Raw genomic sequence first — 16,020 nt, forward strand, 5'->3', positions numbered from 1 at the left:
ATAAGGAAAAAATACAAGAAAATGATGGAATTTTTTCGTTGCTTTTTCAATTTTTTCTCATATGCAATACTAAGTACTGTTCAATACAGTTATTGGATGGGCAGATCATACTTCTGTTGTCCTATTTCCATGTTATTTATCAGATTTTAAATGTATTTAGAAAAAACAACAACAAAGACACGCACACAGTTTGAAACACATTTCACATGTTCACGAACGCTTCTTTCTGTAAAATCCTATTCTGACCATGCACTGTATTTGCGAAAGGTTCAATATTTCATGGTCAAAACTGACCGAGACATAAAACTCTTGTAAGATTTAAAGTCTATGATTTATTACTCTGGGTTTATAACGTTATTCAAATACTGTGTTTATTGTTTCTCGTGGAAGGATTTCAAATACTAAGGAGGTCTCCTTATGAGTGCAATTTACATGTATGCGTTTTTCATTTTTAAAATACACGCACAATAACAAGAAAAAAAATGTCATTTTCAAACCATATATAGATTTGCATCTTTTATGAATGGATGGGTTATTTAATTTTATGCTATTATTTTCACAGCGTGAATCCATGGGGTACCCAAATTTGAAATTGTAACTTCTGATGAAATAAAGTTTATCAACCTCAGTGTATAACGTGTACATGTAATAAACTCAGGTGAAAATCCAGGTATTTTTATAGCGAGTCCTGGAGATACAAGATAAATAGCATGATACGTATACATGTAGCAGTCATTATTTTGTCCATTTCAAAAGATATTTCATTACTGTCGATTTCCTCGGTCTCGTCGATTGCAACAAGCATCTTTATTACAACGATGGCGCTCTGCATCTCCGCTCTCATAACATGCCATCAGAAAGATCAGTTTTATGTGCCCTTTACTGCATCGTATGGCCCTGGAGACAGGTAAAAGTCGCCATTTCGCAGCAGGCTACCGAGAGTACGTGAAATTTCTCTTTAACCTCCCGTCGAAGCCCCTTTATGGACACCTCGATATATGTGTAATGTCTTTCAAGTTTGAACTTTTTCACATATAATAATCTTGGCCGTGTAAGGTGGGAAGGTGTTTTTCATTTAAACTTCATGTGCTTCGGAGATTATACTGATAAACAGGTAATAATGCGCGATGAACGGATTATGTATTTTAGTACGTACATCAGTTAGGTTTCTATTATTGATTGACAGACCCTGGTATCAAATGAATATTGCCAGCGTATAGTATTTCAGCTAATATCCCTTCCTAATTGAAACACGTGAAACCCCGAGACCAAGAGGAATATTTCACCAGTATATACTAATTCTTCATCATTCCATAAGATAGATTTTCATACCTTTTTTCACGTTCTATTTACCTGCATTGTGTACGATTTAAATCCTTTGGACTGCAATAAACAAAATGAAATGCTCATAAGGTAGGTTTACTTTTTAAGTAACCTTTCATTTTTGTTTTCAGATATGTATATAGCTAACAAAAGCTTTTCCTTGTATTTATCATCATTTTGTCTTTTACTAATGCTTGATACAAAATTAATACAATACATAAATACAGCATATCTATTTATACATCGCATTTTATAAAATGATTTCGATTGAGGATATGTTAGATATAAGTATCAAGTAAATGAATTACAATAAATACTAGTATCCGTTATTATTTTTAATGTGTACTTGCAATTGTAAACATTGAGTATTTCTATGTGTATTCCACTACAAGCTATTGCTGTTCCCAGCAAAGTGCTATGATGACTATAAATAATAAAAGCATTTATATAATCGGGGGGGGGGGGGGGACGAGAACAAAAAAGCTATTTCATCGCTGGGTTACATGTAGTGTATATGAATTTAACAATTTTATTTAATTCAAACACTTTCCAAAGTTGGGCTGAGTAAAAAATGGTTTACAACTTTGGTAAGATATGTGGATTTGACAATCTCTTACCCCCCCCCCCCCAATGAATTTTCATGTTACAAATTCTGTATGCTTTCACAACTCGCACAAGAATGAATTTTCATGTTACAAATTCTGTATGCTTTCACAACTCGCACAAGTACATGTATGTATACGCAACGAAAATGATCCAGACATTTCATTTCCTCCAACCTGGCATAAACATATCTGATATGGTAAAATCTAATTCACCTCGCTGAAACGGAAACCTATACAACGTAATATGTAAGTCATTTTTTAAAAAGCGTGCGATTTATACTCACAAAAAAATGATCAATTATCTAATCATCAGAATTTTTGAGCTAAAGGTAATTCGACCAAAAACTACTCACTCAAAACAACTACGTGATCCTTCTACTTGACCTTGGGCTCTGTTTTGTAAGTGTTTCATCGCCTGTGAAGTGGCCAAAATAAAAATATGGCTTTAACTCTTTCTATAGGAGAATGTCAAACGAAATTTAAACCCTATCTTCAGCGCAGGCAATCTAATCCCCGCATGATTTGTATGGTGCGAACAGTCCGGGTCAAGGAATGGCCGGACGGATACATGTATGCACGTGAGTAAATTAATTAAGAAAATTTCTAAAGAAGTTTTTGGCAAGGGAACGGGTGTCTTTTCTTGCAGAATCAATAATTTGCATCTCTGTGTGATTGTGTCATTTATGTGAGATACATTTCATTATTCGTACATTCTATTTATATCTTAGGAGCCTCCGAGTGGGAGGAAAAGTACCCTGCAGCCGCGGGCCAGTCACAGTCCCCAATCAACCTCGTATCTAACGACGCCAGGTTTGACCCAGTCCTCCTGGAAAAACCCTTGACAATTAACTACTTTACGTCACGTGAAACTGACATCCTGAATGACGGTCACAATATTGTCATCTACCCTAAATATCGCGGGGGTAAGTGGTTTAAGAGAATTTTGTAATTAAAAGATAAAAACTCATAATATTGTCACCTTATCATAGCAATATTTATACATAATATAGTATATGTACATTTATACTGAAAGACAACGTTACTCGAAATTTGTTATTAAAAGTTCTAAAACTTTCTAATATGTACATGCAACACACACATGCATATCATTAAATATTTTCGCTTAAAATTGAAAAAAAAAAAATAGCCACGGAAACTACAGTCTTCCAAAAAAAAAAATCACAGGAATAAATAAAAACTGCTTATGTAGAATTTTTTATTTCACCCATTTTTTTAACGTATAGATCCTTTCAATAATGTTGACAGCATTTTTTCCTTTTTTTCAGTAGAAACCTCATTAAGATTGGACCCCTCTGCTCGCTCGGGTAAATACTCTCTTATCCACCTTTTCTTCAAGCAGTCATTAAAATCCTCATAGTTATAATCAAGATGCACTGATCGTGGGAATATTGTTTAATTTGGCAGGATTCGTGTTTACTCTGACTGTGTGAAACACCCACTTCTACTCAAGTCATTGTAATTAATCTATGGGACATAAAATTGTTGGTTAAAATACATTAATCCATTTCATTAATTTTGATCTACTTTAATTTCAATATTTCAAATTCAACAACAAAAATGTTTGACCTTGTTAACGCATGAATTGAAAGTGATAATTTTATGAATGTAATGATTTAGACCGTATCTTTAAGGTGATTTTATTGAAACGGAGAGACCCCTCCTCCCTTTCCCTCGACTTTGGTGTGCAGCAAAATATCTTATACCCCACAGATTTTCTTTACTTTTTATGCAAACTGATTTAAATAGATACAAAATATTTTTTCCAAACTTAATTAGTTTGAGAATATTAATTGAAAACTCATCTTATTTGCAGTGATATCTGGCGGTCCCTTAACCCCGGGGTCGGAGTATGAGCTGTCCGACATCCGGTTCCACTGGGGTCGTTACAGCACCAGGGGGTCAGAGCACAAGGTCAACGGAAAGGCTTTTCCAATGGAGGTTGGAATATTTTCAGTCACTTTACTGGTCTATAGAATTATGACAGGTGTCATTAAAGAAATGCGTACATTGAGTAACGTGAAATGAAAGCTTATATTGTTTAATATTTCCTCCAAAGAAAGCTTATTGAGATAGCGTTGATCATTTGATAAAACAAAATCTCGGTAGTGATACTACATGTAACAGATGTTTCCCTGTACAGTGGTATGATTCGAAGTAATGTAGTAAAAGTTCAGATGATGCTTAAAGATATCAGATTCGTGACGAATTAACCCACAGGCTCCCTACGCATGATTGATTGTAAAATAATGTATATATATATACACATTCATTTATTAATCGTCATTCGAAAACCTAAATGCGCAACTGATTCCGTTAAATAAGAGTTTTATATCAGTTTAAAACTTCTATGAGTGGTGAAGGAACACTTTTTTATGAAAATCTTTCGAGTTCATAAAAATGTTTTATTTCATTTTAAATCGATAACAATGATTTTCCTGCATAGAGTTCTCTTAAAATCTGAAGTAATTCAGTATTTTGGGTTTTTTTTTTTGTTGTTGTTGTTTTTTTGTTTTGTTTTTTTTCCACCATTGGATTTCTAATCTTGTTAAATATATGTTCATTTTATACTTAATCGAACTCTTTAATGCTTGAAATAAAATCTTGTTTGCTACAAAAGGCAGAAATACTCCGTTTTGCGAATGTTATTTGTAAGTAAATTTATGATTATTTTAAAATTATATATATATATTAAAACATGTAAATAAGTATAAATGTATAAAGGAACAATATTTTTTTTTAAAAAAAAATGATGCTATAATTAAGTATTGTTTATAACTTTTTTTTGGCATTGTCATGAAGCACATGAAACACTTTGACGGTATATATTTTTTATCTCTCTCTCATGACATGTATGTATGTATTACATGTAGGTTCAGCTTGTCCACTGGAATACTACGATGTTCCAAAACTTTGAGGAAGCACTCGGAAAACAGAACGGGATTTGTATTATATCCCTATTTGTGCAAGTAAATATCTATTTTTCAGAGTTATTCCTCTTTCTACGTGTACAGTTAGCTATTGCAAAAATGGTTTTCACTGTTGTTAGTATAAATCAAGATTTTTTTTTTTTAAATTCAATTTCATTTGCTTACATATGTACTACAATTTTTTGCAAAGCTTATTGTGAAGACATTTTGAATACATAAAAAACATACATATTCTTCTAATTATGATGGATTCGAACAAAATTTTGATACTTCAGATGAGCTTATGCTATATTAAAGTTTTTGGAGCATGCCTAATTACCAAGTATATTATAAGCCAACCTAGACCAAACTTGTGAGGATGGGCCGTCAACGGATGGTCAGTACTGTCCATGCTTCGGATGCTGCGTCCTAGCTATACATTCTACCTGTGTGGTTCAGGTCCTTTCCCAAAGAGTAATTATCTCTACCTGCATCCAAACATGCAAGGATGATGCATCCAAAGGTGCTTACTTCTGGTTATGTGGCCTAATTATATTTATCCATATAAGTGAAGATGTTCAAAGCTTTTTGAGCAGATGTGTTCCTTAGTAACTGCAGCGAAATCATGAATGATACAACTAAGGATGCTTACAACCATGCATGTTTCATGTATTGCATCAATATTTTACCAGATAAGTCAGGATCAGGTTGCAGATTTTGAATAAGTTCCATTGCTAGCACCTGGATCAAACTATCCTATTTTCATATTTTGAATTTTAAATTTACTGGGTAAAGGCAAACAAAAAGAATGTAGAAAATGAAAAAGTTACCTTGTAAATTTTGTATTTTTCCACCCGGTAAACTCAAGGTTTTTAACGTTACCAATTGGACGAAACTTGCAAAAATAATGCATCTTGAAATTTTTACCATTCATGCTTCAGACTTTTTTCCCCACGGGTTTATGAGCAAGTCCTTTCTGTAAGCTCTCTCAGGACTACACTTGCAAGGGTGCCGTATTTAGGGATACTCCTTTCAGGCGTTGGATGTTTTTAATTTGATCTTTATTTTATGGATGGGTTAGTAGATTAAACCATTACTATAAGATTTGGCTTGCCTGGACAAACTTGCGTGGATTATGCATTTAAGGATACAGTATAATGTAACATTCTAGTTTAAGGCGCTATATATTTCAAAGTAACAAGTGTAACATGTAGGACACTGTTGAAATTGGGCTTTGCCTTAATTATAGAAAACGTTTGCTGAGGTGACCTTGTAATCTTTGATTATCTATGTTTCAGATTGGAAAAGAAAATACCGGTATTAGAGCACTTTTTCCTGATTCACTAGCTGAGATAGCTTACAAAGTGAGTAAAATTAAATCAATACCACTGACTCCTCCTAAAAAGGTTGATATTATTTTATTTTTAAAAATTATATCGTACCTTATGACTGTGTTGTATGATAATCATTTCATAATTGTTGGGCATTTTTGCATTGTATGAGATTGTTGAGGTACAAATTGATGGAGTAAGAAACGAATCTGATTCAGGAACAACTGTTTAAAAATATATATTCTCGTAAATCAAAATTATATGAACTGCTATTTATTTAGCCATGACAATTATTTGGAATTTTAAAATAAACTAGAAATATGCCAACAGGTCATAAATGCCCCACCCAGGGTTCATTAGTAATGCAACATGAAAATTTGTATTAGTGTATGAAGTTTGATGTAAATATCTTGAATAGTTTCTTTAAGACTGAGTTTTAGACACAATTAACAGGAAAGTCAAAGTCACTAGGAAGGTAAAGGGAAAAAATGGACACAGTTGATAAGTTCTCACCAAATTATAATTATGTATCAGTGCGTAAGCTTACATAAAAATATCTTGAATAATTTCTTTGAAACTAAGATAAATGCAAATTTAAGAAAAGTGAGGTCTAGGTTAAAGGAAAGGTCAAGGTCAAAAAATAATAATACAGTTGAATAGCTCTCGTCAATATGTATCAGCATATGAAGTTTGATAAAAATATCATTAATCATATTATGGTTTCTTTGAAACTGAGCTACATGTAAACATAAATAATTTTTTTTTGAAATGTGAGATCAGGGTCAAAGGAAAAGTCAGAAAATGTGAACGCAGTTGAATAGCTAAAATTAATATGTATCAGCCTAATGTTTAATATAAATATCCTTGAAACTGAGCTAAACATAAGTTTTTGAAAAATGAAGTGAAGGTCAAAGGAAAGATCATTGTCAAGAAATGTTGATGCAGTTGAATAGCTCTCATAAATATGTACATGTATCACATTTGAAGTTTGATAAAAATATCATGTATTGAATACATGTAGTTTCTTTGAAACTGAGCTAAACACGATATTTTTTAAAAGGGAGATCAGGATCAAAGGAAAGGTCAAGGTCAAAAAATGTCAATGCAGCTGAATAGCTCTCAATAATATGTATCAGCATATAAGGTTTGATAAAAATATCTTGAATTATAGTTTCTTTGAAACTGAGCTAAACATATTATTATTAAGTTTTTGAAAATTTAAGTGAAGGTCAAAGGAAAGGTCATTGTCAAGAAATGTTGATGCAGTAGAACAGTCACATCAATATGTATCATCATATGAAGTTTGATAAAAATATCTTGAATAGTTTCTTTGAAACTGAGCTAAACGCGAAGTGTGACGGAAGAACAGAAGGATGCAGGGACGGAAAGACGGAAGACGGACATGACAAACACTATATGGCGGGGCATAAAAATCACAATGTTAAAAATACCGTAAATCTATTTATTTGATTTTAGCTATCATCTTCTTTTAGGGTCGGCAAAAGACTACCAACGCCCCATTTAACCCTGTTGGTTTGTTACCAGGCAAGTATTCATTTCAGAATTTGCATATCGCACAGACAATGACATGCAGTGTTAATTGCAGGAATCAAACAAATTGTATGTTCAACTTATTTGTAAACATTCTAAATATTGTCGTGAAGAACATTGAACAGATGTTAAATGCTATTGAAATCCCAGTATATTAAAAAATTAATAGCTGCTATATATAGAAATATAATTTACATAATATGCCAATTCAGTCTTATTTATAACAATAATTTTTTTATAAAAAAGAACAAAAACCAAAACAAAAACGGTATTTTTAGTCTATCACATTAAAGTTTTGTAACTCAGACTAGATTAACTTTTTCACTCCTATATGATTTTATTCAGAATATTACCGTGGGCAATATAGCCCATCATAATATACATGTAATAATAGCATAAAATATGTAACATAGAATACAATTATTGGAATCTCATGGAGTCAAAAATGGGGAAGGGGAGACCTCTGATCAAGGATCAAGTGTTCCTAATGAGCAGAGCACTGCAAAGCGACACTTAGAGATCGTCTTTCTGTCTGTCCACCTGTCTCACCTTATATTTTAGAACTCTAAGAGCTGTGGAATTGATATTTTGCACATATATTGCCTGGTACTGTTGTTTTTGTAAATTGTCATGGTTACCAACCTCTTGACCCTTGACCTTAAACCTTTGATATACTTTTCAAAATTAGATCATAGGCCGATATACAGCATATTTTGACATTTAAAAGTTAAAGCTATGCTATTTTGCATGTGGAATTTTTTATCATAAAACATTATGAAAAATACCAGCATTACAATCCACTTGACCATGATCTTTTGACCTACTTTGCAAGAGATGCCCCGAACAGTTTAATTTAACTCATGCCTTTTGAATTTTGAAAAGCAGGATTTTGATAATTAGCATTTATACATCTTTTTGAGCTCATGATACTGTACTTTGAATCAGTATGATATTCAGTAACCATACAAACTTATATATATTATATATTAAATACTATGAAAATACATCGTGATCGGTATTCCACAATAGGTAGTGTAAACTGACAATTGCAGTAAAGGCACGTTGAAAGCTCTTTTGTAGATTGTTGGAAACACGTATTAATAAAATGATAGTTATTTCTATATTTTCAATTTAATTATTCATTTGAGGTTTTGGGAACAATATTTTCTTTGTCAGATTCTATTGCAGTCTTATACTATCCGTGTTTTTTAGCTCACCTCAATGAAGTTTGGGGAGCTTATGTAATACCCTCGGCGTCGTGTGCAGGTCATTATTGTTTGGAGCAGGTCTCATTTCCAAGTAACTATAAGCCTATATTGACCAAACTTGCATTGATGATACATGTAAGGATGCACACAACTGGACTTGCTTCAGAGGTTGGATCTGACCTACATTTACCGGATGAGTGACCAGGTTAAAGTTTTGGAGCAGGTCTCATTCCAAGTCACTATAAGCCCTATATGGTCATTCTTCAGCTTTCAATTTTATTTTTTAGGATTGAGGAATCACATTATTTTCTATTTGAATGTCACATTTTATGATAAATACTACTATGCCATGCGACTTATGCGTTCCCTGGAACACTCTAAATTTATCTTTAATTTTATGTCTTCTAAAAACAATAATGGAATGATTACTTGTATGTCTACCATAACCTCTGTCATTCAAATGAAAAATTAATCGTTTGAAGCAGAGTTCAAATAAAAATATTGCTTAAGGTTTTATGAACTTATTACAACCTTCTTGACTGTTACACCTTAATTGAATAGTTCCTTGCAAAATCATTTTTTTTGTGTGTGACTTGCTTTTTATCCAATCAGAGCAGATAAATCCACACGGTTTTCAATATGAAATAATTCAAATTTATTATGTCTAGACATGGCAAATAGAATGTAAAAAGCACGAGCAATTTATTCTTATTTCATAACACAATTTTCTGAAGTCTCAAGTTTCTTTTGCCTCTAGGTTGTAGTAAAAGAGTCTGACATGGAATAATTTATCTTAGATTTATTGCAAGCAGGTCTTGTGAATGGCAGAACTTGGCAAATTTACAGACAAAGTTAATATGTAAAATGTAGCTCTAAGAAACGAACATCAATGTTTTATTGTAACCTATTTGGTCAAATTAGAGTTCGAATTGGTGCTTTAGAATGATGGAAAAGGATACTCAATAACTTTTTTTTGGTTCATCTATGCAAGATTTTCAGTTTTATATAAAAAAACGTTTATGATCTTTCTTTTGCTTTGTTTGAAGTTATGTAGGACAATGGTAAGACTTAATTCTGTGAATAAAAATAGTTTTGCATAAGTATCAACCTTTTTTCTTCTTGTCCAAAGAACCAGATCTCCGAGATTACTGGACATACGAGGGTTCACTAACCATGCCGCCATGTTATGAGGGTGTCACGTGGATTCTGTTCAGGTATCCCATGATGATCTCGGCTGAACAGGTAAGGTCTTGGAGATACGTCTGATGCTCATGGGAGCTTATTGATAATGAAATATCATATATTATTTTTTTCTTATTCCTAGATTGACGATTTCAGAAGGTTGTACATGTATACCAAAGATGAAAGGCCCCCTAATGGTTGTGAAGGGCGACTACTGGATAACTTCCGGCCTCTTAAACCACTTAACGGAAGAGTAGTGCGAGCTTCTTTCCAGTGACACTAAATTGTAGATAGAAATGTACATATCGAATGTTATTAGTACCTGTGAATATGTGCTTATTAACTATTTATTGTTTTTAAAATACATCTGATTGTACTGGTGCTATTGTTTGATCAGGATTTGTTATTTGTACATGCACATGCATGCTGTACAAAGAGACTGCTTGGAATATTCGTTGTAGATCACATTTCATTATAAACCATTTTCAATGATGCCTGGATATATCCCTCCTGCTGTGTCGTTGCATTAAATTTCCCTTTTATATTTTTCTGCTTTGTTGAATATTTTAAAATGTTTTAATGTTGCCTGATGGCCTCCTTAAACATATTAACGAAGATTGTTAATCAATCGTCGTTATCATCCATGCAAGTTTGGTCACGATGGGTTTATAGTTATTTAAGATGAACTTCAACTTGGTCACTCATCCAGAAAATATAGGATTTATAATCCGAAGCAAGTATTGTAGTTTTCATCCTCATATGAATAATCAATGTAAGTTTGGTCAAGGTAGGGCTAGTAGATTTTTGGAAATGGACCTGCTCCAAAAACTCAAACTTGTTCACTCATCCGGAAAATGTAGGTCAGATTCAGCATCCAAAACATTTCTAGCAGAGTACATTCCTCGACACATCATACATGCAAGTTTGATGTTTGCAAGTCCAGATAGGACTTTTAAGTTACATGTGAATTATACTCCAAAAACTTTACCTGCTCTAAAAAGACCAACCTGGTAGTTCCTATAGAAATATAAGCTAATTCCCAGTTCCCTGGATTATACCTTGCGTCTGAAGGTTCGGAAAGAGTGAGTTGGAAAAGATTCAGGTCTCAGGACCATAGAATGAGAACAGATCCAAAGGTTTTATTATAGATATATACTAGTAACGCTTTGTATACTTACGAAATAATTTTATAAACAAATTTTGTAAATTAAGTGATGTATTTCAGATTTAGTTTTAATTATGGCGACAATGCTGAACGAACGTATGTGAAAGCTGCTTTGGAAAAATATCAATGATTTTTCAGTCATGATTAGTGTTTTTCTTAAATTTTTCCAGTCTACATTGAAACTAAAATAAAATATAGAAGCATGTAGGTTTTTTCAAATAAAGAATCAAGACAAATAAAATGATTTAACATCTAGACTCTATCAGTCTTCTTGTATATATGAAAAGAGCTACTTAGGCAAAAAGTATGTACATCAAGAAAATGTGTATTTTGATACGGTTAACCGGTTAATCGGTCGGAACGCCATGCGATTAACCGATTAGCAATTCTGTATTCCATCCCTAATATATATATATATATATATATATATATATATATATATATATATATATATATATATATATATATATATATATATATATATATATATATATATATCATATTCACAAATTCACCATGCATGTGTTAATTTGTATTTAATTATATATTCTCCAAACTTGCAAACGTTTTGTTGAATGAAAGTCAATGTATTCAAGAAATATATATTCATGTATATATATTTCACCCTCTATAAAAAAAAAACCAAAAAACAAAACAGGATGGGGACGCGTTTTAGGAGAGACCCACTAAAAATATGTCTGGATTTAGCCAGGGAAATTTCTCGACTAATTCAGCAACCGGAGTGTGTGAGCTATTTATTCAAGAAAGATATTCTTATCTGCTTCACTATAGGCTGTGTCTAGCCCTTTTTCACCTTGACAGCTCATCCCTGACTCCATCCACTCAACCGGAAGTGAACTCTTCAGTGAATAATTGAAGTCTAAACAACCATTTTTAAATTAAGTAAAATACTCAGTAAACGATTCTACTACGAAATTTGATTCAACTATTTTAACTTGAACAGTGAAAACTTATCAATTTTTTTCCTTCTCATATTACGATATGCAATCCATATTTTTACAAGGCGCCAAATTTAAATGATCGAAAAGAGTAAACAAAACAATGATCCAAGATGTCAAAACAGCTCAATTTAGCATCCTGATATTGCATTCTTTGTTTAAAGAATAAAATTGATATATATTTCTCAATTTGTCCCATATGTAGTTTTTTTTTACACTGAACATAAATATTCACTGCGTAGTTCACTTATAATTACAATCATTGTAATTATTACATAAGTAGACTTTTCTAATACACACAATTCCCTGTATGGTTTTTAGGTCACCTGAGTCACTCAGGTGACCTATTGCTATCTCTTTTCGTCCGTCGTCGTGCGTCGTCAGTCGTTCGTCGGTCGTAAACTTTTGAACATTTTCAGCTTCTTCTCTAAAACCGCTTAACCAATTTCAATGAAATTTGGCATATAGAATCTATGGGTGAAGAGAAACAAAAATTGTGAATTTCATGGTCCCTGCCCCCCTGGGGCCTGAGGGGTGGGGCTAAAACCACCAAAATTAATACAATCTTTAAAAATCTTCTTTATTCCTGGACATCAAGCAGTCAAACTGTTGGCATCATTGTAATAAGCATTGAGCCCTCTACTAAAATTGTGAAATTCTTGGCCCCAGGGTCAGGGGTTCTGGTGCTAGGGTGGGGCTATATAGATCACATAGTGAAAGTGCATTATTTCTTTGAAAATCTTCTTCTCTGCTCCTGGGTATCAAATAAACTAACTAAGTACATAGTTATGAAGAGCAAGAATGCCTCTTCCAAAATTGTGAATTTCATGGCCCCAGGGTCAGGGGTTCTGGTGTTAGGGCGGGGCTCTATTGATTATATAGTGAAAATGCATTAATTCTTTGAAAATCTTCTTCTCTGTTCCTGTGTATTAAAAAACAAACCAAGTATAAAGTTATGATGAGCAAGAGTGCCTCTTCCAAAATTGTGAATTTCATGGCCCCAGGGTCAGGGGTTCTGATGTTAGGGCGGGGCTCTATTGATTATATAGTGAAAATGCATTAATTCTTTTAAAATCTTCTTCTGTGCTTCTGGGTATTAAATAAAGTAACAAAGTACATAGTTATGATGAGCAAGAGTGCCTCTTCAAAAATTGTGAATTTCATGGCCCCAGGGTCAGGGGTTCTGGTGTTGGGGGGGGGGGTGGCTCTATTGACTATATAGTGAAAATGCATTAATTCTTTGAAAATCTTCTTCTCTGCTCCTTGGTATTAAATAAAGTAACTAAGTACATAGTTATGATGAGCAAGAGTGCCTCTTCCGAAATTGTGAATTTCATGGCACCAGGGTCAGGGGTTTTGGTGTAAGGGAGGGGTGGGTTGGCTCTTTTGACTATATGGTGAAAATGCATTAATTCTTTGAAAATCTTCTTCTCTGCTCCTGGATATTAAATAAACTAACTAAGAACATAGATATGATGAGCATGGCTGCCTTTTCAGAAATTGTGAATTTCATGGCCCCTGGGTCAGGGGTTCAGGTGTTGGGGGGGGGGGGCTCTCTTGATTATTTGCATTAATTCTTTGAAAATCTTCTTCTCTACTCCTGGGTATTAAATAGACTAACTAAGAACATAGATATGATGAGCATGGCTGCCTTTCAGAAATTGTGAATTTCATGGCCCCAGGGTCAGGGGTTCAGGTGTTGGGGGGGGGGGCTCTCTTGATTATTTGCATTAATTCTTTGAAAATCTTCTTCTCTACTCCTGGGTATTAAATAAACTAACTTAGTGCATAGTTATGATGAGCATGGTTGCCTCTTCCAAAATTGTGAATTTCATGGCCCCTGGGTCAGGGGTTCTGGTGTCAGGGTGGGGCTCAATTGGTATATATAGTGAAAATGCATTATTTCTTTGAAAATCTTCTCTCTCCTGGATATTAAATAAACTAAGTACATAGTTATGATGAGCAAGAATGCCTCCTCAGAAATTGTGAATTTTGTGGCCCCTGGATGAAGGGTTCTGGTGTTAGGTCGGGGCTCTATTGATATATAAGGAAAATGCATAAATTCTTTCGAAATCTTCTTCTCTGCTCCTTGGTATTGTTCAAACAAAGGAAGTGCATGGTTATGATAAGGAAGAATGCCTCTTCCAAAATTGTGCAATTCATGGCCCCTGGGTCAGGGGTTCTTCTGAGGGGGGGGGGGGGGGCTCAATTGATTTTTTAGTGAAAATGCATAATTTCTTTCAAAATATTTTTTCTACTACTGGTAATAAAGCAAAGAAACAAGTGTATAGTTATGATGAGCAAAGTGCTTCTTCCAGAATTATTAGTTCATGGCCCCTGGGTAAGATTTTCTGGTGTAAAGGGGGAGGGGGCTTTATTTATTTAATAACATAGTGAACATGCATTTCTTTGAAAATCTTGTATTCTTCTGGACATATTCGAGGCAAACAGAGTAAAAGTTTTAATATGCAAGGGTATTTTTACCAGAATTTTGAACACCTGGATTATTTAGTCAAGTATTCTGGTCCTGGCCAGGGCTCTATGAACTTGTATTCTGCTGAGCAAAGTTATTCCCCTTTGCCATTCACCTTTGATAATTAATCACTGTAAATAATGTATTTGAAAGGTTAATAGAATAAGAGAATTATGCAACAATATTTATTGTATAATACAAAAAGTACTTTCATAGTTTTAATGATCAGGTAGACTTGGAAATAATAGATGAATAAAAGTGAGGCAAAAATAACTTATTTTTTTTAATGTTCTTCAAAGGCCAAGAGAGACCAATGTGAGAAGTAATAATATGGGGTTAAAAATAGACATTTTGTTAATAGTCTGCATGGTAATAGTGATAAATGGGGGACAGATAGATTCTATACCAATTATTTTGTTGATGCTTATCATACTATTTTTCTTGCTTTTGGGCAACAAAGCTTCATTTATCAGTGTATGGATCCTCTAAATTGTTGTATTGTACTCAGGTGACCGTTAAGGCCTTTGGGCCTCTTGTTCTTTTAGTTTTGATTTTGGTGTGGATTTGGCAAATGATGTTGCTGTGGGTACTATATATAAATGAAACTGAGAAATGCTTTCAGAGCGCTACTCCTATAGTTTTGGTCCGATTTCATTAAAACAAGATACGAAAGTGGACTGCTTTAGGATACATAATTCTCTTATTGATTTTACTACGGTATGTATACCGGTATATTGCTTGAAAATGTGTAAAAATGTGTATTTAAAACTTATCAATGACAAAGAAACATGAGTTTGACAAACTACTTTCATGCTTCATTTAGTTGAAAATATATGGAAATTGTTGGCGACAGAGGCAATATGTACTTTATTCAAGAGTCTGGCGCCTCAGACGGAACGTGATTTACAAAACCTATAAGACCGTGGATAATGCTGCAATTTACGACCCACATCCGTATGTATATTTCAAGGTTAATGGTGGATCTGCATTCAGGTATATTATTGTTTTGTCTGGAGATTTACAACAAGCTCTGCAACGACCTTGATTTTACCCGAGGATGTTAATTCATAGGTAAAAATCTGCTATGAATATTTTTCATGTAGGAAATATTTTAATGCCTCGAAAGTAACCTTTCAACAATTTAATCCTTCTCCTTTCTGTAGGAATATAGTGTATCTACAAAGTGCTTAGGTTGTTCCCTTTCAACTCAATCAAAATATGTTTTCAAAAAAAAAAAAATGTTTTATTAGCATTCATTCGATGAATGATTGAGAAAAGTGAGACCACGTCATTCTT

At 33.5% G+C, this 16,020-nt stretch overlaps 1 protein-coding gene across 2 annotated transcripts; it reads left to right on the plus strand.

Annotated features, from left to right (window-relative positions):
- The first annotated feature begins 2,349 nt into the window (after positions 1 to 2,349).
- Positions 2,350 to 10,495, plus strand: LOC133196774 (carbonic anhydrase-related protein-like). Of its 2 annotated transcripts, none has more exons than XM_061332635.1 (9): positions 2,350 to 2,506; positions 2,657 to 2,851; positions 3,218 to 3,253; positions 3,763 to 3,887; positions 4,820 to 4,915; positions 6,154 to 6,219; positions 7,680 to 7,731; positions 10,075 to 10,187; positions 10,270 to 10,495. In XM_061332635.1, the coding sequence occupies exons 1-9, from the start codon at positions 2,368 to 2,370 to the stop codon at positions 10,402 to 10,404; spliced, it is 957 nt and encodes a 318-aa protein (XP_061188619.1). In that variant the 5' UTR covers positions 2,350 to 2,367; the 3' UTR covers positions 10,405 to 10,495. The 2 variants fall into 2 exon arrangements, with proteins under 2 accessions (XP_061188619.1, XP_061188618.1); XM_061332634.1 differs by having other exon boundaries at positions 3,215 to 3,253; positions 10,270 to 10,494.
- The last annotated feature ends 5,525 nt before the right edge of the window (positions 10,496 to 16,020 follow it).

The sequence above is a fragment of the Saccostrea echinata genome, unplaced genomic scaffold (assembly GCF_033153115.1).
Source record: "Saccostrea echinata isolate AGI-Se365-2 ecotype Australia unplaced genomic scaffold, CSIRO_AGI_Sech_v1 ptg000030l, whole genome shotgun sequence".
Lineage (NCBI taxonomy): Eukaryota > Metazoa > Mollusca > Bivalvia > Ostreida > Ostreidae > Saccostrea > Saccostrea echinata.